Source organism: Gavia stellata, chromosome 3, assembly GCF_030936135.1.
Source record: "Gavia stellata isolate bGavSte3 chromosome 3, bGavSte3.hap2, whole genome shotgun sequence".
Classification (NCBI taxonomy): domain Eukaryota; kingdom Metazoa; phylum Chordata; class Aves; order Gaviiformes; family Gaviidae; genus Gavia; species Gavia stellata.
The window spans coordinates 51741929-51768992 of record NC_082596.1 but is presented as its reverse complement, the minus strand read 5'-3'; the positions used below and the strand labels follow the sequence as shown (position 1 = coordinate 51768992).

The following is a 27064-nucleotide window of genomic DNA, read 5'->3' as shown; positions in this document are numbered from 1 at the left end:
ACTGCCTTACTAGTGCTGCTACACAACTGGACGCATTGTTGACTCAGAGTGAAGCCAGCTTCCTATTAAAAAATTAACACTTTCTGAAGCTGGTTGTCCATTCCACAAGCTCCGCACTGGGAATCTTATTAATTATTTATGAAGAATAACTGACAGCTTTTTAAAAAAAGCAATTCCAAAACAAACATGCATGCTGTACAGTTGTTCTGCATTTATGAAAACCTCAGACGTCTTATTTGCTAGTTTTCATTTCATTTTGGATGCTAACCAAACTAGTTAAAAATTAAGAAAGTTCAACTCCTACATAGGCCAGAAGTTGAGTTTCACAATACCATGCTGGAGTTCTGATCTCCAAACGAAATCCACATTGGAAAGCATTCTCATATGCTATAGCCCACAACAGGCTCTTCTCAACTTTCCAATATTAAAGAATCAGACTTCATAGACAGACACAAATGCAGAAATCCCCCTTCTGCTTCAGATTTTAGAAGGATTTGCAGCATTACGAAGTTTGTCTTTTATTAGGGACAATTTCCCTCCAAGACACTGTATTGACCTTACTCCTAAGAAGCAGGCAACAGCCGTCAGACATCAGCTAGGCCCTGGGTCGGCTGATAAGACATTTCCTGAAACTAAAGTATGTTGTACAGAAGTTCATCCTGCAGCTAGGGCAGACAGATAACTATGCTGTGGGCTACGGAAATCCAAACGGAAAGTTCACAACCTTAGATCAAATTAGCAAAAAGATATTTACATCTTGAGAATGAAATCTGAAATACTGCCTCCCAGTTCTTATTTTTGTTAGAAATAATTGCTAGAGTCCAAAACCACTACAATTATCCAAAAAATATGATACCTACTGATATGTTACAAGGAGACACTATAGAACACCACCATTACCATGCAGAACAGCTAGACAATCCAAATATTCTTACTCAGTGGAACATATCTTCTCTCCTTATGAATGATCTCAAACACTTTTGCCTTTATCTGGTGCCGGGTCTTTTGTTATTGTTGTTGGGTTGTTTTGGAGGGTTTTTTTTGCTTGGTTGGTTTTGGGGTTTTTTTTACATTGTTGCAAGAATTCAGTGTGTTACTCATTGCTACTCAGGTGCTTCTTGTGCAAACAGTAACTAAAGATGAATTGAGTAGGTAAAACAAGCCTGCTTCTCCCCTGAGATAAATACTTAACACTGTAGTGAAGCTATTTACTGATAAATCTTCTATTTAGTACTCGCCGATATGCAATCCAGTAGCATCTACAGTTCAGAGGAAGAAGTGGCCCCAGCTAAACTTCTAGTAAGCTCTTTTATGAACTTCTCCAATAAAAACCACTGCCTGCTAGAATAAAACTAGAAGGTAGATTTGATTAAAGCCTAAGTCTAAAGGAACACCAAGAGTTCTCCACACCGCAAGCTGAAGAAGGATCTGACAGCACAGAGTGACACGCTGTTTTTTAGATTCAATAAATTGCATGTGGGAGCAAAGACAATAGTAAACACTGACTGTATGTTATCAGCTGATCTGTGACACACGGTTCCCTGAAATTGTCTAAAACTACTGTACTGGACTGCCTCTTAAGTACTGTGTGGATGTCTGAGGGCTGCTCAGGCTACAGCAGAGAAGGCTCAGGGTGGATCCCATTGATCTATATAAATACCTGAAGGGAGGGTGCAAAGGCAACGGAGCCACGCTCTTCTCAGTGATGCCCATTGACAGGACAAGAGGTAATGGGCACAAGCTGAAACACAGGAATTCCCTCTGAACATCAAGAAACACTTCTTTTACTGTGAGGGTGACTGAGCACAGGTACAAGTTGCCCACAGATGTTGTGGAGTCTCCATCCTTGGAGGTACTCAAAAGCCACGTGAACATGGTCCTTGGCCCCCAGCTCTAGGTGGCCCTGCCTGAGCAGGGGGGTTGGACCAGAGGACCTCCAGACGTCCCTTCCAACCTCAGCCATTTTGTTATTCTGTGAGATTAGTGTTTAACCCTTAGTCTGAAATGTGGCTTCAGAGCTGGAGGAGATAGATACAGGTCAGACAAAACTAGACTTCTGCTATCCATAGGCACAGATACAACTGTCTAAGGTTTCAAGCTGTCTTAAAGGCTCAGCCAGCTTGTTTTCACCTCAATTTGATTTGTCTGACCTTGCAGCAAGGTGTTTCACTAGAACAACAGACAATCCAATTTGCATGCATAGCACAGAATACTTCCACAATTAATAGTCTCGTTGGCATTTCTAGAAAGGTATAAACTACTGACATATATGGATTAACACATTACCTAAAAAAGCTATACCATTATCTTGACAACTTGAGATTATTCCCCACCACAGTGATAAAAATTCCTGTGTATGACTCTGCCCCATTAGTTCATGTCTATCAGTTCAAACCCTCCAAGTTCCTGCAGATGCTATTCTGCTACGGTAGACCTGCACAAGGCCTAGAGCCTGATGCTCTGGCCAATTAAACTGAATGTTTCTAGACAAGGCGAGAGTAGTTTTGCTCTCCCTACCCCTTCGCCCACCATAGCTCTTTACTCAAAAGAAAGGGACCTGCAATAGCAACACTATTAAATTTTAAGATTAATAGGAAGCTGTATTTCTATTTAAGTGTCAAACAAGATATCTAAACAAGCTTATGTTGTGGAAGCAGTGTAGCTTTGGCAGCACAAAACTCTCTGAAGCAGATGAAAAAGTTTATAGTCTGCTTCTGTGACTAAACTGTTCTACTTCTAAACTAAGGAGTACCCATACATTATGATGTATGCTGCAGACTTCCTTCAAACAGGCATGCTTTAAAGCCATTCTTAAAGTCTCCCAGTGTACCTATGGATCCAAGAGTTATTGCATTGATGTCCAAGTTTTAACACAATAATGTAGCAGTGACAAGTATGAGAGGAAGGAAAACGTTCCTATTCAAAACCACTGACTTGGTCCACGTTTACCTTACAAGCGGCTTAACATGAAGCTACGCAAGCTAAGTAAGCACATCACAGGTGTCACTCCCAAATGCATTCTATAAAGACAAGATATTCAGATGAGGTCTATCCTTACGTCAAAGCTGGACATCCTCTTATACTGGACTCTTCAGGATATTCACAACAAACAGATACACGTTATTCATAAGAGGCTCTCTCCTTTGCAGCAACATTCAGCTCAGCTGAATAAACAGCATCATTTGCTTTGTGTGTGCTCATCAGCTATCCTTATAGGATAACATAGGCCTGCATTTCACATTTGTACATAACACTGAGCACATTTATTTTTAAAGTATATTATTGATGCATTTAAAAGGGGGTGATATTAAGAACACTACAAGCACTCTGGAGAAGAGGTTACTAACATTCCTTGATGACCAAGCCTGGCATGTACCTTCAAAGGAAAACTATACTACCAGTGATTTATTTTCAGTACATAAACACTTTCGAAACAGAGCCCATTTACCAATTCTACTGATAACTTCAGTGACTCAGACTCAGCATTATACAAACGCATTTCTTCACTGGATAGCACAGCAAGCAGAGATTAACACACTTCTGAATATTAACATTAAAAGCAAAAAAGCTTTTAAAGTCACTGGCAGTCTGGGAGAGAGAGAGGCCAACAAGTATACATTTGGTTCATGAGATTAAAAATCAGAGAAGAGGTCAAATCCCACAATGGTTTACCTCTATTATAAAAATGGTATCAGCTCTAAGGAATCATTGAATAAAAAAAGTGAAAAAAGCAGTTCTGGTTGAAAAGCCATGATTGTGGCCAGGTGAAGTAAAAAAAAAAACACAAAACCAAAAAGACCACACCACACCCTCCCCCATGCACTAGTACTGTCTAAATGGGAGATCATCCATTTTATTCTTCATAGCTAGAAGACCCCTATATTTCATGGAACCAGAAGTGACTAAAATACACCAACTAAAGACACAGCAAAGAACAGCAGAAAATAAGTTTAGACTCAGTCAACCTCCTTTATTCAAGGAAAGGTTACACAATTGCACATGGACAGCCTACCAGGCCATAAGGCAAGAGACCTGAAATCACTGACTTTTAAGGAGACCAAATAAAACATACCAAAAATCCCACCCCATGGCAAACTTAAGACATTTTGACAACAGATAAGTGACATGAAGCCTTAAGTTACTTAGAGTACTTAGAGACAATGCCTTTAAAACAACCCCCACAAACTACATGAGTAATAAAAACTTAAATATCGTATCTCCCTCAATAGCATGTGTTAATATGCAGTACTGGACAGGCTACATGAAATTTACTTTTTTATTATTATTCTAAGAAACTAGCTTTTATCAGCTTTACAAGGAAAAAGGCATTATAAAAACCCTAAGTTTCAAGAAAGTTCAAGAAGGAGAATACATCTCCAGAGAATTAGTAAACATGTGTGACCGCAGTCATCCAGTTCAGCAGTCTGATGTTTTATGCAGCTGAGACAAAACCAGACCACTAACTTGACTGCAGCAGCAGTCAAATATCTCACATGCTTGCAAAATCCCAGCAAACATGAAGTTAACAAGTATGGTACTATGCACAGAGGTTCAGCCTTAAACTCTGTTTTTTGCTGCTTCATTTTTTTTCTGAAATGCTACTAGTGTTTAGCTGACAATACACTGGCTGTCTGGGAACTAGCAAGTTTTAGAACTCTGCTGTTCATCCATTCTTCCAAAACACATCAGATACACATTAAGCCAGAACACTGAAAACAAGCTGATCAGCTTTACATGCCATTACAAAATCACAATGACACTAGAAGGATAAAAGTGTGCACCCTTCTCACTCCAGTTTGTTTTCCAAGCATGACAGGAAGGAAAACAAACAATATCCTCATAGCAGTAAGCAGCGAGAACACAGAAAGTTTCCGTGTCATGTATTTCTTTTTTGTTCCTCTCTATCACCTTACACAGAAACAAGAGCACCATTTTTCAGGTACATACACAGAAAACAGAATTGCTAATTCCTGTTTTAGAAGCTTACTATATCAGATACTATTCTATTAAACTTGATTGCTGCTTGATCTTTCCTCCCCGCAGTCTCAGCTAAGCCCCTTTCCTCCATGTTTTTGCATTAAAAAATAAAATCCCCAAACAAGTCATAGACAAGACCTCCGAAGTAAACCTCAGAGTGGGAGCTGCAGAAGCCCAGTGAGAAGGGGTTTCATTTCAAACTAGTATGTTTTTACACTATGTTTCCCCAGAGGCCCACAAATGGATGACAGTTTACACAAGGCTGCTTAACAACTGCCAAGAAAAAAAAACCCAAAAAAACTACAAGCCAAGCTTTGAAAAAGGATTAATCCACTCTGGAAAGTGCAAGAACAGGTTAGCAGTGTGCTTTGAGTTGGGCAATGCAGTACCAAGTGGAGAATGCCCTCAGAGAAGTTGTGTGACCAGCTCTCACACAGGCTCATAGAGCTACAAGTCAGCAAGCTTCCCTGTCACTAGAAATTAGTAAGTCACTTTGCCAATAAATTATATTCAAATGTATCACCAGCTACAAGGAAAAAGGTTAACTTTTTAAGTGCACACTCTTAAGGGGAAAAAAAAGTTGGGACCCTGTTGTACTACAAAGACCAGTAGCATTCATCTTTTGCCCTATAGTAACATCCAGGCATCCTTCTGTCAGCCAGGACTGTCTGCCACCCAGAAGCCTCTCCTATACACGGCACTTGACCAAGGATCCTAACTGCTTCAAAACATAAGCATTCTGTCAACACACATAATACCCTTTTACAAAAGGAAAGCAGTAATATTTACTTATCTTTTCCCTGAATGGAGTCCCAGTATTTGTTATTCTAACAGGTTTCTGTCTGGGATGCTGCTTAGCTTCTCTGCCCACTCTGCTGACCTAATTCAGTCTTAGCTGCTGTAGGAAAGTCTCTGAAAAAAAGTTATGTTCTTTAACTCCCCTATTTCCTAGATACTTTGAACTCACTAAACTGCTTTACATAATGCTGATAAGGATGCTGTCTTCACAGACCTGTAGCTAGACTTCTATCTGTAAGGCTGCAGTTCAGTGGCAGAAAGAAAACACTTCCAGAGGAAGAACACTATGCCATCCGCAAACATTTCACTACCAAGTTCCTCTGATTTTAATATCTCATCTTTAAAGCTTTAGCACAGGTGAAAGATGTATGCATGTACAGCACCCAAAAATGAGTACAGCAAGAATCATCAAGGCGTGACTAGAACTGCTGACGTTTTACCAGGAGAAACAACCTGCCAAATGACTTTCCTGTGGGTAGCTTTGTTCTTTTACATGGCCTATACATAATTTCACAACACATTATATCCCATGCTTTTCTGCATAAGGGAAAAGTATCAGTCTTTACCTGGGCACCTGTTTGAGCATAGAGAACCTTCCAATTAACTTATTACTTTCAAACAAGATTCAAGCTGCACTAGGTACTTTTAGTACATTTCTACTCATTTGGAGGAGAAGGGAAGAAATAGGATCAAGTCAGTTAGAGACTCATACAGCCAATAAAGGTTTTCTTGATGCAGACACACCTTGAGTCTCTCAACACCAGACACCTCTTGCTGTGCCTAGTGCAATTATCATCAACTGCCTGAAAACTGCTCTCCTCCTTTCCCCAAGTTTACAAGCTGAACAGCGTTTCAGTTGTTTGGGGTATTGTCTACAGATCTTGACACACTGAGGTCTTGCCTTGATTTCCACTACTTTCAGCCAGAGCCACAGAACAGAAGGGACAACAGAATTGCTCTGTTCTGCTCCAGTGACTGAAAGGAAGAAAAAAAAAAAAATAGGGCTGTCACCTGTTTCTAAGCGCAAGGAGAAAAGAGCAGAGAAACACAGGCACTTGTTTCATGAGTTGAGGGGCTAAGGACTCTATGGGTCTGGGTCTAGTACAACAGCCAGTCATGACATGATCCCCTCCCCAGCCCTAACTCAAAAATCGTAAAATTAACCTCTTTCTTAGCTTCCCTGATTTTAGTTGAGTCCCTCACCCCCTCTTCATCTCTCCCTCCCCCACACCAAAGGCTCCCAATACCTGACAGATTAATGTAGCTGACTATATTGCCAGGTGGCAGAAAAGGACTGCTGATGGACTCCAGGACTTTTCTAGACAGATTTGCTCAGGGTGCCCATATCAATAGTTCTCCCTTGACTGCAGAGTGTCATCACTGCTCCCCTCACCTCCACCCCCACAAGGAAACAAATAATGAAAAGTCTCATTAAAGAGTCACCTGGACACAGTTTACAGGCACCTTCTTCATTCGCAATCCAGTAAGGCAGTAGGTCTAAGTGGTAACAGTTATGCTCATACACGTCCCCCAGACCACAAACCAAACACATATTAAAGACAACTATTTGTATCCCAAAGAGCAGGCACGCATTCATCCACAAGAACACGCACAGACACATCTAACCCGTGGACATTCAATCACGTTTCCAAGAAATATGAAATAAACTAAGTCAGTACACTGAACTTTTAGAGATTAATATTTGCTAGTTGAATTGCGTGTACATTTTTTACTTACAGTATGTCAGTTACACGTACACGAGATAGCTTTACCATGGTGTAACATGCTAACTAAATCCAAGGACTGTGACCCACAGTATTTCAACCTTAAAGTTTCTGTAAATATTACAAGCTTAATTTGCTATGACAAATTCTACCTAGCTGAGTATACAACTCATTTAAACCAAAAAAATGAATAAACCTTTTCTGAATCCCTTATCTTCAGCTAAGGTTTATCATCAGCTTGTAAACAAATCCCCTTTAAAAAAAAAAACAAACAAAAAACCAAAAACTAGAAAGAATGACAACACCTACAAACAAAGGAAGAAGATAAAAGCCATATACAGACTACAAATGAAGTCGGCTTACAACTGCTATTTGTTCTAAGAGCTCTTAATTTACTGTTAAATATAACCTTTGATGGTAAAAGTGAAATTTATGAGAGTCAAGATACTCATCAGCACACTTTATCATGCACTGGTATCATGCACTGGTAAGCTAAAAAAAAAGCTTATTTCTTTAAAGAACGCCTTTCCTATCAGTTTCATACAGCTTCAGTACATGCAGCTCAAGTATTGGAGATAAATTTTAAACTCACCCAGAAAATCTAGCAGAGATAATAGCGTGCAAAGAACCTTAAGTTAAACTTCTCCTACAACTATATAAAAATACCTTGGAATATAAAAACACTAGAATCAAACTGCTTTTGCAATGCAGGTTCTAGCACCTGCTAGAAATAATACAAGGGAAGTCCTGCTTTGAAACAATACTTACTAACCTTGTGCCAAAGTCACTGCAGAAAACGTTTGGAGTTGCACTAGCTCCGATACGAACGCCTCAATAGATACTCAGATTAAAGCAACCAAGTTATCTTTGTTTTTCCCCTCAGGTTTTAACTGTTCGGCGAAAAGTATCTGTGCTTATCTCCACCTTCTCCGCCAGACACAGAAGCGTTCATCCCAATGTCAAGAGGGGAAAAAACCAAAACCCAACCCATCGTGCACACTACATACCGCGGCACGCGATTTCGGGAAGGCAGCCGCTGGGAAAGCCGCGCGGGTTGCAGTTGCAGCAGCAGGAGCAGCACCCGCCGGGCCGGGCAGCGCAGCGGGCGGCCCCTTCACCTTGCAGCACGCCGCGGACTCGGGCGGCTGCCCCGGCGCAGCGCGGCGCGGCGCAGGGCAAGGGAGTGGCGCCCGCCCCGCGCAGCGCGCGCTGCTCCGCGCCCCGGCGGCGCGCACCGCCAGGGCCAGCGCGTTCCGCTGAGGGCGGGGGGATGGAGAGGGGCCGGAGGAAACCGACCCGAGATAGCGGGGCGGCAGCCGGCTCCCAGCTAAAAATGGCTAAACATGGCCTGCCAGGCCGAGCGCTCCCGCCCCTGCCCCGCCCTCGCGGCAGGGGCGCCTGCCCGCCGCTCACGGGCCGCGGGCGGAGCGGGGCCACGGCTCCCCGGGCCGGCGCGGGGCGGCCCCGGCGGGTACGCGGGTCCCAGAGCCCGCCGGGGCCGCCCCGCACGGAGCCCCGCCGCAGTGGGTTATTTTTGGAAGCTCCCCCACCCCCCGCTCCCCGCTATGGCGTCACAGCAGCTCCCGCCGTGCGGAGCGGTGAGGTCACGCCTTCTCCGGTGGCGGGCGAGGAACCCGGCCGCGCTCTCCCGTGGCCGCTCGGAAGCGTCACCGCCGCCGCCGCCACCGACAAGGGACGCCGAGCCCTGCACGGCGGCAGCGGGGTAGACGCCGCGCGGGGCGGGAGGAGAAGCACCGGACAGATAGAGCGTTGGGATATCACGCTCCTGCACCGTTTCTTACACAAGTGGAAGAGGTATCTTTGGTATCTTTTTGGTGCTGTATTAGCAGTTTCATTTGCATGTTGCACAATTTTGCTACAATTAACACAGCACAGCGATGGGCAATACTAAACAAAGTCTTCTCTAAAAGGCAGAAAGTGCGTTCACAGTGGTTATCCTCACTTCAGGTAGCAGCCTCTCCTCTTTAGTCAAGTTAGAGGGGAAAAGAAGCCACTGCTTAAGTTGTCAGCATACCAGAACTCTCCTTAAAGAGGCAAGATAAAGAGGCAGCAAGCTTGAGAACACTTCCATTCTAGAGAGAACCAGATTTCACGGGACATGCACAATTCAGTTGAAAGGTATTGTGGAGCAAGTAATTCCTCTCTGGGGAAGCTCTACCAAGGAGCCCCCTCCCCTCAAGACAAGCTGCAGCCAAACAGTCCTGTTGACAATGAAAAAAGGCCTGGAGACAACAGCACAGGCAGGAAAGCAGCTTTTAAAACAACTGTTGGAGAGTTATCCTCCCAAAGATAGTTTGGCAGTTTTAATTGCCAATTATTGCCAGAGCAGAGCATTCATGGCAGTTGCTCCCAAACATTTGCAACACCTAAGCCTTAACTTCATTGAGATCATGATCAGAAGAGAAACAAACAATAAAAAAAGATCTGGTTTTGGAGTATTTTAGACAAGTGTTTTTATATTAGATATAGAGTTATGCTTTACTATTCAATATATCTGGAAGGAATTTTAAACATTTAATTAGGGTCCTATCACTTGCTCATGCAGAACCCAATATAGTGCTTTTGCAATGCCAACAGAACTACAGTCTAGGAATCAACACTGAAAGGCAAAGAACAGGGGCCTGTCTTACAAAAACCAAATGCTGTGGGTTTAAGAACACTAATGCTCAAGGAACATAACTTTTTGGAAAGGTTCGTGTCTTAGGGAGAGATTGCTGCTATAATTTCCCTTAGGAGCTTATGGCATCTTTAAAAGCTTGCACTATATTCTGGAATTGCAATAGTTTGAAGTTTAAAAATACCAAGACATAAGACTCTCCAGGATCACATCTCCCTCTGACATGACTGACTGATTTCACTAGCTGTGGTGGAAATCCGAGTTCACACCTCTGTGCCCAAATCTATGTGCTTCTAGATTAAAATAAGGCCTCTATAGCACCTACTGAGACTATTCAAGTTCAAGTAAGGTGAAATTACAATTTCACCATATGTTTTGCCATACTCCACTCTGGAAAGCTATTTTAGTCTGGCTTGAAGCAAGATACTAACACAATTAAGGAATACTAACACTATACACCCACTGCTGTTAACAATTTCCCCCTCATCCACAAATGGAACTGGCAACCTTAATATTAGATTTTCTTAAAGAAAAAAACTCAATGTAAAGAAGAAATGCTTGTTCCACTCTGCTAGAGCTTGACTCAAGTGTAGAAGACTTGTGATTGGAGACAAAAAGGCTCGGAAAGGAATGGATAAAAAAAAGGTCTTAAACCAAACCTAAACAATGGAGTCAGTGTTTGCAGCTCACTGTTAACTAACTGGAAGACTAATAGCACCAACACAAACCTCATTTTGAAACACAGCTTACTGATGACAAGAGCCTAACTGAGGGATTAGTGTTACCACAATACAGGAAGACAAATTTATTCCATGGTACTAGGGTATCTTCTAGAGGGGAGAAAAAAATACCAGATCTCCTACCCCGGGAATTAATGATTTTGACATATATTCCCAAATTGAAGCATTTGCATTATGTTTAACACCACACAAGATATTTGTCACTGGGAAAGCCAGGAGTTCAATAGATAGCATTTGCACACCCACTAAGCACCTGGTCTGAAAAACAAATTCAGAAGCAATACTGTTCAACAGTTCAGTTAGCCAGTACAAAAAAAAAAAAAAAAAGATTAATTTTCTCAGGATTTTAACCTTCAAATCAGCAAAGCAGCTGCTTTATTGAATTCAAGCATTCAGTTTGAACATTACAAGCCGTAGTTTGTAAACAAAATCTGTGTCTCTTCTGGACACTCAAATACTAAAATATCCTTTTGTAGAGGAACTTAGCGACTCTTTCTCTAGAAGCCTGAGTTTTCATCTGACATTCAGCATGCAAAAGGACAGTTTAACAACAACATGAAGTTCTATGGGTGTATTTATTTTTGCAACATGTAAGCACGGACCTAGCAAAATATACTAAACTATTCAGATCCTTTATAGACCCACACAGCACAATACATACCCCTTCTTGCTTTGTGAATAGGTTGAGGCAGTCAGCCAGGGCCTCACATGTTTCCTGGGATACTTCAGAGACCACATCAACTTTTTGCAGGAGGGGAGATGATATTCCTGAGAGCACAAAAGATTAGTAGTGTTAGGGGGACATTGTAAACTACACAATTCTTTTAATTATTTTTTCCTCTAAGTAATACAGACACAACTAATATTCTACAGGAAGGCTGGTGCACTGTTAAAATCTGTGTGAGGAAAGGGCAAGCAAAAATAGCATGGAGGGAATTTAAGTTCATTCTTTTGCATCCTTTCCCTAGTACTGGTGTAAGTGGTACATGAATGGATCAAATTTCTCTTTCAGCATGGCTTAGAAAGCAGAAGTAGTACGCTATGGCAGCAAGACACTGGAAAAGTAACTATCGACAATCTCCTTTTAACCACTTTCTAGATTTAAAAGCCTCAGAGTTGCCAGGTGGCAGAATTCAAATACAAAGGATACTGCACTGGTTTGATGTAAGTTAAAGTGAGAACTGTAGCTTTTTTTGCCTTCTGCCGTGGTATTATATAGAAGAGAAAAAGCTTACCACAGTGCCGCTGGAGATTTAGGTTTGAAAAATAGATGGGGAGTTACAAGGACACTTATCAATAAAAGGGGAAGGAGATCTTGTTTTTATGGACTCATTGTCTGGATAAGTAGTACAGCCTGCAGAGCAATGCCACCTCACATCCTGACTTCTGTGACCATTTATAGCATCACAGAATCATTAAGGTGGGAAAAGACCTGTAAGATCATCAAGTTCAACCATTAACCCAACACCACCATGCTACATGTCTAGAACCAGTAGGAAACCATGATAACCCAATCAGCTGGTCAAAATTATTTAATATTTGAGTTCATCTTTGAAGTTTTGTGATGTCCAGCAATTCCTCAGAAGTCTAGCAAGTCATTCTCTCAGGAAGCATACTTGTTGCAATTAAAAAAAGTGTTCATTTAGTGGCCACAGACTCCAGGATCAGTTGACACCATGTAGTAATGCAGGTGCTTCAAGCTGATGTCACACCAATAAAGATTAAGAGGTCTGGCAGTGACAGTTCTTGAATTTATCTTGCAACTTACACTGCTTGTGCAGGAGAAGGTCCAGTACATATCCACACGCTAATTGTTATCTTTTGATAACAAAGCTCACTACTGACTGGAATTAGGAGTCTCTACTTAAAGCAGCTATCAAGAAAAGCTAGCACCTCTAGAAGGAGGGGCAGCACACTGAGTGCAGGAGCAGGAGACATCTTTATTTGTAATAAGTAACATGCATAAATCTCAAAGATACCTGGATTTAGAATAGCATGTTCAGACAGTTACAGAGAGAATTTTAAATATCAGGTCCCAAGATAACTATTTTTACATTGCACAAAAGCTTTTAGGAGAAGTTCCACATGGAATGACTTCTAACTCAGAAATTTACATTCTTCTGGAGCCAGAGGACTTTAATGTATTAAAGATACCACATCAAATCAATGTGAAAACTGGGAAAGCTACAGCAGTTTTCTCTGTTGAGACCTACAGAGGTTACACATGAACCTGGAAACAGTTCACTGACCCATTAAGTTATAAACATTCATTGGGAGGAAAATAGGAACTTATTGCTGCTATTGGCCAAGACTAGCAGTTTCTAGGAAAGAGATAGTATCTGCTTTTGCTTTACTATGGGTTTTGGTTACTCAAGTTGTGTATTTTAAAAAAAAAAGTAAATGTCCTCACTGGTTCTTCAGGTCAGCAATATGGGGTCAGAGAAACCGTCCCTACATCTACCAAAAGGAATTTATTCACCTCATACTAAATTTCAAACTTCCTTTTGTGAAGAATTCAGTTTTATTACTAATTACGAAGACTTCCCAATAAAACACTCGTATGTATTATGAAACCTTACTTTTCCTTGTGAAATAAAAATTTGGTAAATATTCAGTTAGTGCAAGATGGGTTAACATCACATAGTAACTTACCCCCCAGTAGCATATAGAGAAGAAAAGCTGTATTTTAGATTCCTTTTGGGAAGGCACAGGGATGGAAGAGGAAGAACTTCCTTCCTTCCAAAACTGCTGTTCTATTACAGACTACGGATTTGTACAGATAAACAACTTGTTCTCTTAGTTTGAGCTTCATACATTTTAGTCACAATATGTAACTAGGACTTAGGTTCAAAGGAGCAACAGTTAGATGTTCTTACAGAACTCCTTTGTGTGTTTAATACATGAGCAACTTCTGTACGTGTTTAAGGCATGAAATGAAACAAGTTCTCATCTCTAACAGCTTGATGCTGGTGCTATTTTTTTTGGCAGCTATGCTGCAAGAAATGCAGGTACATGTTAAAAAGTTATTATTTAAAAACAAAGCCCAAGAAGTTCAAATCTGGCACAAAACTCATGCCAGAAGTCTGTGGAATATATCCCATCACACCATGCCTCCAGTTCCCTGTATAGTTTTGTGATTTTGCTTCACATCCTGTTTATCATGCCTCAGCTTTCATTGTGCTTCTACTCACTACAAGTTTTTTTGTTTAGGGGAAAGCTAGAGTAAGACAGCTAGCTCTTCGTACCTGTCAGGGGACATTTATGCTCTGCAATAAGCTACCAACTACGTATTTTTTTAAAACCTTGAAAGTGAACTCCTATGTTACATTCCTATGATACTACTCAGTAAGCACTGAATCTAAAGGCAGTTTCACTACATTTACAGCCACTAATAAAATGTCTTTCAATCAATGTACTTAGTTGTTTCTCCAAATCTGAAATCTTAGTTCTTAGCAATTATAATGTTACTTTGAGTCTTTTTCAGTGAGGAAATCAGTCCTATATTTTCAAGCTCCTGAAAATTTAATTTCAGTGAAATTAAAGCATGTGTTGCTTAAAAGAAAAAACTAGTTGCCTGGTAACAAACTGCATTTAAAAGAATAAATTTTACCTTTTGTAGCATCCAAAGATTTAACCATTGCAAGAAAGTCTGAAATCTCCTTACTGAGTTTTTGTTGGCATGCTTGTGCTTTCTGAAAGACATCAAGGATAGCTAGTTCAGAAGTGCCTTGTTCTAAGGAAAGTGTGTGTTTATTCTCTTAACTATAATGAAATTTTTAAATTTGGAAAGCATTAAATCTTGACAAAGATTCACAGTGACAGACTGATACATTAAAACTGAAAGAAGTTACCTGAAGTACCTCCAAAGACACACAAGCAAACAGAATATTTATGCACATGCTGACTGGCTTTTGTTTAAATTAGCACAGCAAACCAAACCCCAAAGCTATGTTGTATGTACCACTTCTGCATTTTCCCCCCTTTTTAATAAAAAAGTTTGAAAACCCAGGAAGAGCCATTCCTTGTTCTCTGACAAACCTAAGGCCAAAATAAGTAAATGCATAAGTTAACTGATGTATGGCAAGTACAGCAACATACAGGAACCCACTCCAAGATCATACTCCAAGCCTGCATTTGAACTTGGAGACAGTCATCTATTAGATAATACCGTCTACTTCTGCTGCTGGGAACTGCCAGCAACAGTTACCCTCCCATCTCTGTTCTGCCATGAGCTACTTTGAGTTCGTGTACCAAAAAGTATGGTACAAGTCACTTGGAGTTCAGTCACATGAAGATTTTTGCATTGCAGTGTCAATGTTCCCTTGAAGTAAACGTTTTGGAAGTGTACATATGGCAAAGTGCCATACACAGCCATTGCAGGCTGAATGCTAGAATTATCAAGGAAAACTAATTTCCATTGCAGGTCTGAACAATCACTGTACAACGCATCTAATGTGACCTGAGGTGTTAAAGAATCATTTCTAAGCCATTTCATTGCCTTTTTTATAGAGGTAGAGCTCGCTGAAGGTTAGCTTTGTTATCCTCCAGTCTTGGTGTCACCAAGTACAGTACACAAAGCTCCCTCTCCTGGCTGAAAGTCTCAAACAACTTTCTACCTCGCAGTAGTGCTGGTACAACTGAAAAACACAACCCTGTAGCTATGATAAGCATGCCATTTCATGCATACAGTTCAAACAGGAATACACGACAGTAATCAGTGCAAATACAAGCAGCATTTACACATCCATGGAAAGAAAGAATCATTACTTTTAGCCAAAAGTACACTAAAGTATTTCAATACAAAACAGTACTAATCTGCAACTGCCTAGATGCATGAGCCAAATAAGGTCTTAGTACATACTTTCAGAGTATCCTGTAGGTCTGTAACAGATACTGTATCATCTTCCTCATCATCACTACTCAACTGTTCCTGTGTGCAGTAATGAGTGCTATATGCGGAGTGGTCTTCTATTGCTTCCAGCCAACTCTGAATGGGGGAAAAAAAACCCAGAGTTAATACATATTTCAAAGGTCACCCCCAGAAGGCAACAGCATACATGCAAAAGAACAAATTAATATTTTCTATTGATCAGAATAAGATACTCATTAGTAAAATGAGACCTCTTAATGAGCAGAAAATACATTGTTAGAATTGAAACGTATTCAAGATGAGATACTCTGTCGTCAGAGTGCTATCTAGGACTTAACTGATCAAACCAAGCACAAATGCCACCCACCCCTCAGTCTATCCAAGGTCAGATAAAAAAAGTAGCATCAATTAAGGAAAGACTGTAGGGAATGTATTTTGCATCTTTGGGTTTCTGTTCAGACAGCAACGCCTCTGTGACAAAGTCTGCCTTCTTATGCATGACAAACTGTGTACAAAACCTCAAGCACCATCATAATCAAGACATAGATTCTTTTCCTATTCATAGAGTCAGAGTAGCTGAGGTTGGAAGGGACCTCTGGAGGTCCTCTGGTCCCACCCCCTCTGCTCAAGCAGGGCCACCTAGAGCTGGTTGTCCAGACTGCTTTTGATTATCTCCAAGGATGGAGACTCCACAACCTCCCTGGGCAACCTGTGCCAGTGCTTGATCACCCTCACATTTTTTCTTGTGTTCAGAGAGAATCTCCTGTGTTTCAGTTTCTGCCCATTGCCTCTGACCCTGCCACGAGGCACCACTGAAAAGAGCCTGGTTCCACCCTCTTTGCACCCCCCTTTCAGGTATTTACATACATTGACAAGATCCACCTGAGCCTTGGCTTCCCTTCTCCAGACTGAGTAGTCCCAGCTCTCTTGGCCTTTCCTAGTATTGGAGATGCTGTTGTCCCTTTAATCATCTTAGTGGCCCTTTGTTGGGGTCTCATCAGTACGTCCGTGTCTCTCTCGTACTGGAGAGCACAGAACTGGACACAGTACTCCAGCTGCCTCCACCCCTACTACATCTCTAGTTAGTAAACCTATAGAAGTATAATAGTAACTACAATACAATTAGCCCCAAAAAAGTTATTGTCTTGTTTCAGATCCACCTTTTAATAAGATACAACTTATTAGGTCATCTTGGAGAATGGCTAAGAGTAGAACGTACCATTAAACATTTTTTGTTCAGGATAATGAACTATGAAAGAAAATGCAACAGAAGGAAGTTGCAATAGAAATTTACCACATGGAGAAGTTAAAAAAAAGAGGAAGTTAGACTACAGGGCATAATACAGGCACAGAGCTGAAAAACAAGGTGGCACTAATTTTAAAGAAGAGCATGGCAATCTGTCCATTTTTGCTATATAGTCTAAAGTTGTGCTAAAAGATTCAATGTTACCAAGTCCTGATAATCAAGATACTGAACCCATTACTAATGCATCCATAGCAAGTGGAATGCAAATTATTCATTACAGAAGTTATTACATTTTACAGCCTTTGATAAAGAGTCATTATTACCTCTCTAGTTTGAGAAGGAAGGCTATTTTTAGGAATCTTGAAACGATGAACAGTGTCATCAAAACATCGGACAGAAAAGAAGCAATTGTCTGTAGATTTTACCTAAAGCAATATGGAAAAAAGACAAGATTAGTAAAATGAATCAGTAAGAAAAAGACAAAACTTAAGAGTAAGCAAGGTAGATAATTACTCTTAACTCAGAAGTTTTTGCCCCAATTTTGATGCTAAACAGCTATAGTTTACAAAAAGCTTGGTCAGAACAGTTTTGCAAAGTGTGCTGTCTTGCACTTTACATCATGAATGATAATATAGAGGTTCTTGATGTCAAAATTTTGTATTTGCATATATTTGCACCACTTGATGCAGCCAAAATCTCAGCAATGGTGCAAACCCACCAATATTAAGGAATTTGTAGATATAGAAAAGCAAAAGTTACTTTTTATATAGTACTGTAGTTTAACAGAACTTGTGGCTCTAATCTATAGAACTAGGACAGGTTAGTTATAGAAGAAAAAGTATTGAAATGATCCTAAATGCATTCTCCTTAAACACTTCATCTTCCTGTGTATTATGCACGACACCTGGCTTGTTTTTCCTCTGTTCATCCCTTCCAATTAAGGAAGTTTTCCAAAAGTCACCTTCAGAATTGATAAATTGATCTCAGTTGGAAAACTGAATTCACACAATCAGTCACAAGTAGCCAGTGACAGCTACAGGAGGAACTAGAGCTTTGCTACTCTGTATCACATGCTCCCAACAGTTGTTTCGCACAACTGAAGAGGCATGCTTTTAGGAAGCCTTACATTTGTTTAAATCTTCAAGACTTTGGAAAGAAGTGAAGGAGCTTTATGGCCACTTATATATAAGAATATTTTGCAAGAAACACTGGTTCTTGTCAAGCAACAGCACAAGCTTTTTCCCTTTTTTATAACAAAGGCATGCTTACCAACCTAGCTCAAGTTTTCATTGTCTAGGTATGAAACACCATCACATAAGAAAACCCAGTAGTTACAAGTCATTTCACTTCCTACCGTGCAGACAGCTTGTGTTAGATGCTTGCATCCCTGACGATGATCATTATTTACTGCGTCAGCTCTTTGAAAGAAAGAAAGAGATATTCAATAAATTGAAGATGAGAATTATTTAAATCACTTAACAGAAATTTAAACACAGAACTCACTGCCTCCGATACCAGGAAAGGACTCCATGTTCTAGAACTATCCAGTAGAGTTTCCAACCAAAAAATCGTGAGCTCTAAAAAAAATTAAAACAAAAAGCAAACCAAAAAAGGCCAAGTAAGGTTAACAGCTGAAAAGTTACTATTCCCAGTAAGTTTGATAGCTTGAAAGCCATTACATAAAAACAGCAGTCGTTAGGAAAACATTTCAGGTTTTACATATATCTTGGTCATCACAGCAACCTGAGAATACTTTACAATTACAGTGCTATTTCTTTTTTTGGAAATACCTAAAGACAAAAATTTTGTTGAGCCTGCTATTCAGTAAGAACTGTAATATTAAAATGCAGCATTTTTTAACATTACAGGGGTCACTGATCACCACATAATTCTACTTTATAAAATCAAATGAGAAACAAAACACATTGAAATATCTAACTACAACGCTTTATCTTTCACAAGCTTTAGTACATCGTTCTGGTCTGAAAACAGTTACTTATATTACAATTGTGAGTGAATACATAGGAAAATTTACACTGAAGAAAACTTTGAAGAGTCTTCAAAGATTTCATTAAGGAACATAAAAACTAAGCATTGTGTAGAAGATGGAGAAAACTTTTTTTTCCAACAAGGGGAAAAAAAAAGAAGATTCATTTGAGTATCAGAGCAAAACAAGCACTTAACTGACATCTTCCCTCTAAGTTTTGAAATTTCCAAGAGAGGGTGAACTTGTGGTAAAATCTAGAGATTACTAGAGAGTAAGACATCTATTCAGGAAAGAAAAAAAAACACCAAAACATTTTGCCCACCACACAGACAAGGCACAAAACCTTACCACAGTGAAGCTTTGCCACAAAAATTATCAAGAAATGAAGAAAGATTTTAGGGACTGAGGTTAAGATCACAGTGCCATGAATCTAGCAACTGCTCCACTCAGCCAGCCCATCTATAGTTTATTCAACATACTAGATTAAAGTCAAGTCATTTAACAAATGTATTACTAAAAAGCTCCCTCATTCATCAACTCACTTAGGTACAGAAAATGACATACTTCAAGATCTTATAAGCTATTTTAGAACAGGAAATAAAACATACCTTCCATAGGAGACCTTCGTATCGTCTCAGGGGTTTGTTGATAACCTGCACAAAAGTTAAAGCTTATGCAGAAATAGCTCCAACTAGACAGCCTTGACAAGTGGCATTTTAAATGTATATAAAATTTCCTACCTTTCCAGTTTTACCTCCCAGTATCAGTTTCATTTCTGCACCCTGGGCTAGATCAAGGGGTGTCTGATCTGTTTATTAACGAAGACAAGGCATGAGAATTTGATGCATAAAAACCTAGATGTACTTAACTTAAAAACAGTCACTCTGCACTGTGTTTACCCATTAAAGTTTGGTCCCACAAGCATCCAAGTTTACTTGGAATTTAAGAACATAAGCTCTTCAGGGGCAGAAGACCAAAAAAGGCTCTGAACTTTAGTGCACTGAACTGCCCTACAGAGTTCTACTGGCCACAGAGGAGGCCTTTGCTCTTACTGAAGTTTGGTTTTGCACTTCAACTGTATAAAACAGTTCAGAACATTCACAAATATCAAGATAGAGGCATCTTTAATAAGATGACAAGTACACAGTCTGCATAACATCTGCATAAAATTTTCCTGGATTTGCTTCCATTAGAAGCCTTCTTCTGAAAAGTCACTTTGTCTGGGCCACACCTTCAATCTTATCACTTTGTTACCTGTCTTCAGTGTTTAGCATCAAGAAAACAAAAGCCAGGCACATTCCATGGTTAAGAAAAATAGCAGGTAAATTTTCTAGAAATGGGTAAATTTGGAAAATAAAAGCATATGATAAGTATTTTGCTTCAGTTCTCAAGTTTCTTGCAGTTTAGCCAGTGTTGGGCTTCCTTTATTAGTGATACAAAGCTTGTAAAGCACCGTAAGATTTTCCTTGAACACTGAGTGGTAAGTAACATAGCTTATAGAAACCGTTAAATTTCTGTCTCTTCTTAACACTTAATGTACTTTCATTTGGTACTCACCATTTTTGTTTCTTATTTTAGGATCCGCTCCATTTTTCAGAAGTTTTAATGCACAGTGCTTATGGGCACGGTATGCTGCACAATGCAATGGTGTGTTCCCCATCTGATCTATACAGTTGATATCAGGTGGTTTGGGCTTGTTCAACTGGAAAAAAACCAAAGTTTTGCTTACTTATCAGTTTTCCTCCCTCTCCAGATGCCATGTTCATTCTTTTGAAAGTTAGCTGTTTCTAACTAGGATGCTTCCGTGTAGATCTGGCAACAAAGAGGGCATGCAGCAAGCGTTATGAGAAGGGCAAGGAGTACAATAATCAAGCAAGATGTTCAGCTAGAGTATGGAACTTCTCAGTTTTTTTGCTTGCTATACCCTTTCCGTATCTTCTGCACAACATGGAAACATTTATCCGGCTCAACTGCAGTGTCAGGGAGAGTTGCCCAGCATTGCAGTTCAGTCATTTATACTGCTAGAATGTGCCTGTCTGATTCTACTGTCAAGATCTACTGTTTTCTGTAGAAGACTCCCAGGCACAGTCTGAAAGTTAGCACAGGCCAGTGCTAAATCCAGAACAAGTTTGTGTGGCCACCCTGTTTCAGAGAGTAAGAACTTTGTACAGAAGGGTGGCAGGCCTGCCAGTCTCAGTGACAGAGCTATCCTAGACCATTTAGAAGCGCCAGTCTGTTATACAAACAGTTTTGCTGCGTTCTGAGGTCTAACTATTGTGGGAACTTAGATTAGAGCAGCTATGTAACTGAGGGAAAAAAACCCATGAGTTTTACTTGGACATAATACAAGTGTTTTGAGAAACTGACCCCATCAAAAAGAACAGGTCCTTTCCAACCTAAACCATTCTATGCAGTATCAGCCATTATAAGTTAATCTTCCAAGCTAAATGGGACTGCCTTAATAGAAAGGCTAAGTTACTGTTAAGCAGTCTTAAGGAGACTAGAGTCACAAGTGCATGACAACAATTTTAGAGAAACTCAGTTTAAACCTTCTGCATTAGCCATATGCTATCTTAGAGAAATCACTCCGTAATAACAGAATTCTCATAGCAGCAATTTTAGTTACCATCAACAGTAACCACCTTAAATGTGCTCCAGAAATAGTCCTATAAAGGATAAACTGCTACAGCTGTTATTTATAGTTCAACTCAAGAGAGAACACAAGGAAAAAAAAAAGCTTGTGGTTTTAATTTTAATACTGAGGTCTTAAATACCTGAGTTCCTGAGCATTTATAGGTTTTAGCCCTTTCCAACCAGCTGTTTTGCATCTGCTTTATCTCTGCCTCTCCTGACTCCTTGCCTTGACACCTTTGAAGCCACATACTTGTGCTTTCAGCAGCTCACACCTTGTTACAAGGCAGTATTTTGAAGAAAGTTTCATGTACAGACTCATTGACATAAAAAGCTCTCCAGTTATTTCAATAAATTTTTGGAAATTCACAGGAAGAACACAACGGTTTTGCCTCAAGTAGACTAAAAAGCCTGGGTTAAGATTCAGCTACTGAAAGTCTAGGTTTTAGTAGCAAAACATAGTGTGGTCTGGTGAGAATCCTGACAGAAGAGAAGCACAAAAGCCACCATTACCATTTGACTTCAAGGAACATCAACAGAAGGAGCAGTTATAAAGTTAAAGCTCACGCAGGAAAAGGAGAAAGAATGGTCTGGAGTCAAATTAGGTGGTTTAAAGAAACTGCACCATTAAATTATCTCTTCCAGACAATTGTGTTAGAATACGCAGTACAGTCTTTTTTGGTAAAAATAATCAAGATAAAGGAGAATTAACAATAAAAGGGTACCTTTGAAGTAAGTGCCACTCTGTTTCCAAAGGAGGGCAGTAGAGAACAAATTCTCGTGTGTGAGGTCTCACAACAGAAGTAGACTTAAACAACTAAAGAAGCAGCATAATAGTCTGCTAATTAAAAAAGATACAGTAGGAGCAGAAAGGCCTGAACATCAGTAGGCAAAGTGTAAGGAATTCTCAAGATGAAGGGCAGTTCAGAAGAGCTACACAAATTCTCCACAGAAGTATTATCCCAAGAGTAGGAAAGCCAAGGAAGTTTACTCCACAGAACTGTAAGTGGAGAAAGTTCTTTGGACTTCCTCAAGAGTCAGCAGGAGTTTTAAAATTGCAATTCAAGGGCCAGAGGTCCAAGTACTCACCGAAGGACTCCAGGAAAAACCTGTTAGGACTTGACTTAAAAACTGCCTCAGGGTCAAAAAAAGTGGTAAGCACTTTGAAAAGTTTTAGAGGTCAACATATAGCTGTCCTCACATATACAGAGCTCAATGATACCAAATAAAAAAAAATCACTTAGAAATGAAAAATGTTTACAGGAAGAGTTACATGTGCATGCATGGTTAGATGCCACATGAGAGAAAGCACAAAGTTCTTTAATGACAGATTTCTGAGGAGTCACCTTTTTCTAATTTTTTCTGCATCGGTTTAAGGCTCAGTCAGCAGGCATGCAACATCAAATGCAATGAGTGTTAGGAATTACCAGAATCAAGAACAGATCACTTATGCCAGTGTATCAATTACAATTAATACAATCGTGCCAACGTATTATTGCACTATTCTTCCACATCTTAAGTACTGTCTACAGCTCTGGTTCTCTCTCCATTTCAAAGAGGACAGTACAAGAAGTGCAAATAAAAACTACAAGGATGACCAAAGATTTAAAAACAGTTTCCATGCAAGAAGGAGTTAGAAAGACAAGGGTTCTTCAGACTAGAAGAGATAAATTTAGAGGAGGGAAAGGTAACAGAATTTTGAATAGGTGTTCACTCTGGCTTCTAGGCAGAAAAGGAAAGCATGTTCAGTTTCTCAACATACAAATCTCATTTGTGAATTTTCCATTAGAAGTGAGTAGAAGCATTCAGACTGCTTTGATGTCTTAAAAGGTGTTACCCTAAAGGTGCTAGCCAGGTAGAATGTTGTTCCACACTCAAATCTTACTTCCAAGGAAACTCTTCAGGACTCTCAAAAGCTTGAGTTCAAGCACTGAGACCCTGCTTCAAAACCCAACTGGATATGGTCCTGGGCAATCTGCTCTAGCTGACTCTGCACTGCAAACAGGAGTTGGACTAGATCATCTCCAGAGGCACCCTCCACCCTCAATTCTTCTGTGATCTGCTCCTCCTATAGTCTTATCATGGTATTGTTCAGCTTGAATTACTATGAGATTGTGTGTGCACATACACAGTTTAAGTCCTGCTCAGCATGGAATTGCATTGTGCAGATGACTGTCCATTAAAAACTACAGAGACTTCAGCTGCAACAGGTGCAAATGACAAAAGCTTACTTTCAAGATTTAAAATAGGCCATGCTGTGGTGAAAACCTAGGCAGCCATGACATTAAGGTATCCACAAAAACATAACAAGCTTACATCAGTCGATATAGAACCATTACATTGCTATTTATAACTAACCGAAGAGTATTTAGAAACATGAAAGAAGCTGAAAACCATTGTTTTGCAGCTTCCAATAAGGAGGCTGGAAAACCCTTGAGGGTTCAGCACCGTACCAACATAACACAGTGCACAGCACTAATATTCTGAAGTCACAGCACTTTGAAATGCAAGGCTTTTGTCATGCTGTTGTCACATGTTGTTGCATTAGCATTATGGCTTGAACCACTTGACACAGAAGTATTACAAGCACTCAGATTCTTACCAAGGCAGTCAGTTTCCCCGTTTCCCCCTCTCTTGCTGCTCCTAAGAGTTCTTCTTCCAGTTTCCTTTCTTGTGTCCTTTCCACGGCTATTTAAAAAAAACCCAAAACAAGTTTAAGGTCAGTCTCAATAAAGTAGCAAGTACATATACAGTACAGCATGCAAGAAACTATATTAAAACAAGCCTAGAGAAACAAGAGTTTCCAGTATTATTTATTTGGGACTGGTATAAATGAAATACTTATTCAGAAAAGTCTGTGTCAGAGAAAAAAATATGTTCAAAAACATGCAATATTTGACAAAATGTGTGAGTGTGTATACACATATGTTGTTACTATTTTTTAAACTTAACACCCAACCCCACTCCCTAATAAAAGGGAAAACAGGGGAACTACGTGACACCCCCAACAGATCTTCCCTGTGTTCTTTTCAGTTTCTCCTCTACTCTTCCTATCGACCTACAGAAACTTTATTCTTATCTAACAATCCAGCAGATGAGCAGCAGAAAGGACTGTTATCTGTGCACTTGGCATGTAGAATCGGAAGAGAGATCACTTTTCACATACACTGTCTGTGGTACTGGACACGGAGCTTCAGCAGTATTTAGGGGTATCACATAATAACACCAGGAAGCAACAGAGTTCTTGAACTCTCCAAAACTACAAGCAGTGAGCCTATGTCAGTATTTGGACACCATCTTCCTCACTTTCAACACTTGTGAGGCAATGGAGGAAACGAGGGGAATGGTTTTACTTTTTTTCTTTTGACATAAGACTGCAAGAGCAAGTCCTGAACTTGATCCAAAACTGGGTCCCCTTTGCAAAATGGTTCAGAATTTTGCTCTTCAATGAATTTGTTAACACAAAGTTACTTACTATTCTTGACTTGAGTTTTTCCTCTTTGGGTGAGCTAAGGCTCTGACTGCCATGTTCCACTAACAGCTGTAGCAAGGATTACCCCAACAGGATTGAAATAGTTACCTGAATAATGCTATAGGCATTCAAGACACTTAACTCTCCAAGCCACTTACAAACACATTATGGAAAAAAAAAAACCCAAACAAAACTGTCAGTATTGCAGACAGGAACCAAAAACTGTAACTTTTTTCTTTCTAACGACCAAATTTAAAGAGAAAATTCAATTGGCCTTCTGTAACTTGCAAGAGAAAAATCGGCTTTTAGAACGCACAAGCGTTGGAAAAAAAAGAAACAGGCTATGACCTATTAAAGTTACCTTCCAACATATTCCTTATGTCTTTATCATGAGTAACTTCTTTTGCAGTCTCTCCACTCCCATTAACAATAGAAGTATCAGCATTATGCTGCAAGAGTAACATCACCACCTCCTGGAAAATAATTTGAAAGACACTGCTTATCTATCTCTGTTATGGCAAGGCCACAATCAGGCTTTCTAGCTATTGACATCCTGTAAGATGAGCTGTATAACGGCTTATCACCACCGCTGACTTATGAAAACAGGAAGGGATGTTTTAGAGAGATTGAAGAGTCGGACTAACTGCAACCTTCTCTCTAACGGCAGTCAGGCTGAAGAACTAACAGGAGATTAGTTATGGCTGAACAGACCCGCTCTGATTTAAAAGCTGGTGTACCTGGTGCAAATACTGGATTTGACAGATAAAAAGAGTACAATTGGCTCCTTTGATAAGAGATTAAGTAGTCACTCCTTCAGAAGGGCCAAGAAGTTATCCATAAAGGTACTACTAGTTTGGGAATGATGGTGGCATGTGGGGAACAATCGAACTAGTCTCATGACAGGCCTATTAAAAGCTCTTTAGTTCTAGTTTTCTATGAAGAAACAGCACTTCCAGACACCAAATGGACCAGTGTGTCCTAATTCATAGTTTTTTTCCCCTCCAGAAGCCATTAAGATTAAAACAATATGGTTTCTCTCTATCTAAATATGCAGTTAGCTAGGAGGAACAAACCCTACTCCTTTACCGTGTCAAACACCAGGCACAGACACAAATTAATCTGCTGTACTTCAGCAGTACATGGGAGATCTTTACACTGGTTTCCACATGGTAATTAGCACCTGCAGCTAGAGGTAGTGCTATGACACACAGCAGAAGCAGAACAGAAGCAACATCAGTTAGTTATACAACTGATGCACAGTGCTACAGTGGAAGAGAACTACTATTTTTTTCTGTCTGCCAGCAAAATCTTTGCCAATAAAAAGCTAAAAAAAAATGATATGACAAAGCATACCAAGGAAAACCATGGACCAGCCTTCTCCTGTCTTCAAGAAAATATATTTGTACCATGTTTTTGTTTTGGACAGAGTTATACCAGCTAGGCAATATGCCTATTTCTCTTGAACGCACTGTACCAAACCAGATAAGTCATTTTTAGACACTGTAAAAACATTTTTGAAGTAATCTTATTGCTAGTATTTCCTTAATAATTCTATGATTGAGGCTTAAAAAAAAGTAAGCATACATCACCTTACGTCCTGTGAAAGCTGCACGATGGAGTGGAGTGTCCCCCATGTCATTCAGCACATTCACATCTGCACCAGCCTAAACAGCAAGACCAAAAGACATCTGAATGTCCTTCCAACACAAACTACATAGCTATTCCCTTTGACTGGGGGAAGGGGGAGGACAGGACATTAATGTAGGCCTCGTGGCAAATCAGATCAGAACTGTAACACAGCCATCCTGGAAACGAAGATAAAGTACATATGTAAGATTCATAACCAGTATTCAATAAACCACTTCAAAAAGGAAAAGCCTCCTGCATTTTTTGCAGGCATCTCTCTCACTTTTGAGATGAAGGTATTCAGAAAATAAGTTTAACACAGGGGGTGGGGGTGTTGTTGGTTTGGTTGTTTTGT

General features: G+C 40.0%; 1 protein-coding gene across 2 annotated transcripts in view; it reads right to left on the bottom strand.

Moving 5' to 3' along the window:
- Positions 1–27064, bottom strand: part of OSBPL1A (oxysterol binding protein like 1A) — a 71930-nt gene that overhangs the window by 38085 nt on the left and 6781 nt on the right. The window contains exons 3-14 of one of the 2 annotated variants that reach the window (XM_059815798.1): positions 26673–26747; positions 25445–25556; positions 24214–24299; positions 20538–20682; positions 19721–19788; positions 19589–19633; positions 18497–18570; positions 18348–18411; positions 17317–17418; positions 15739–15864; positions 14488–14569; positions 11539–11645 (exon numbers count right to left, since the gene is read on the bottom strand). In XM_059815798.1, coding sequence (XP_059671781.1) covers positions 11539–11645; positions 14488–14569; positions 15739–15864; positions 17317–17418; positions 18348–18411; positions 18497–18570; positions 19589–19633; positions 19721–19788; positions 20538–20682; positions 24214–24299; positions 25445–25556; positions 26673–26747 — 1086 coding nt within the window. Of the gene's footprint in view, positions 1–8506; positions 8588–11538; positions 11646–14487; positions 14570–15738; positions 15865–17316; positions 17419–18347; positions 18412–18496; positions 18571–19588; positions 19634–19720; positions 19789–20537; positions 20683–24213; positions 24300–25444; positions 25557–26672; positions 26748–27064 lie in introns of those variants that run through there. The other variant, XM_059815799.1, reaches the window with a different exon arrangement.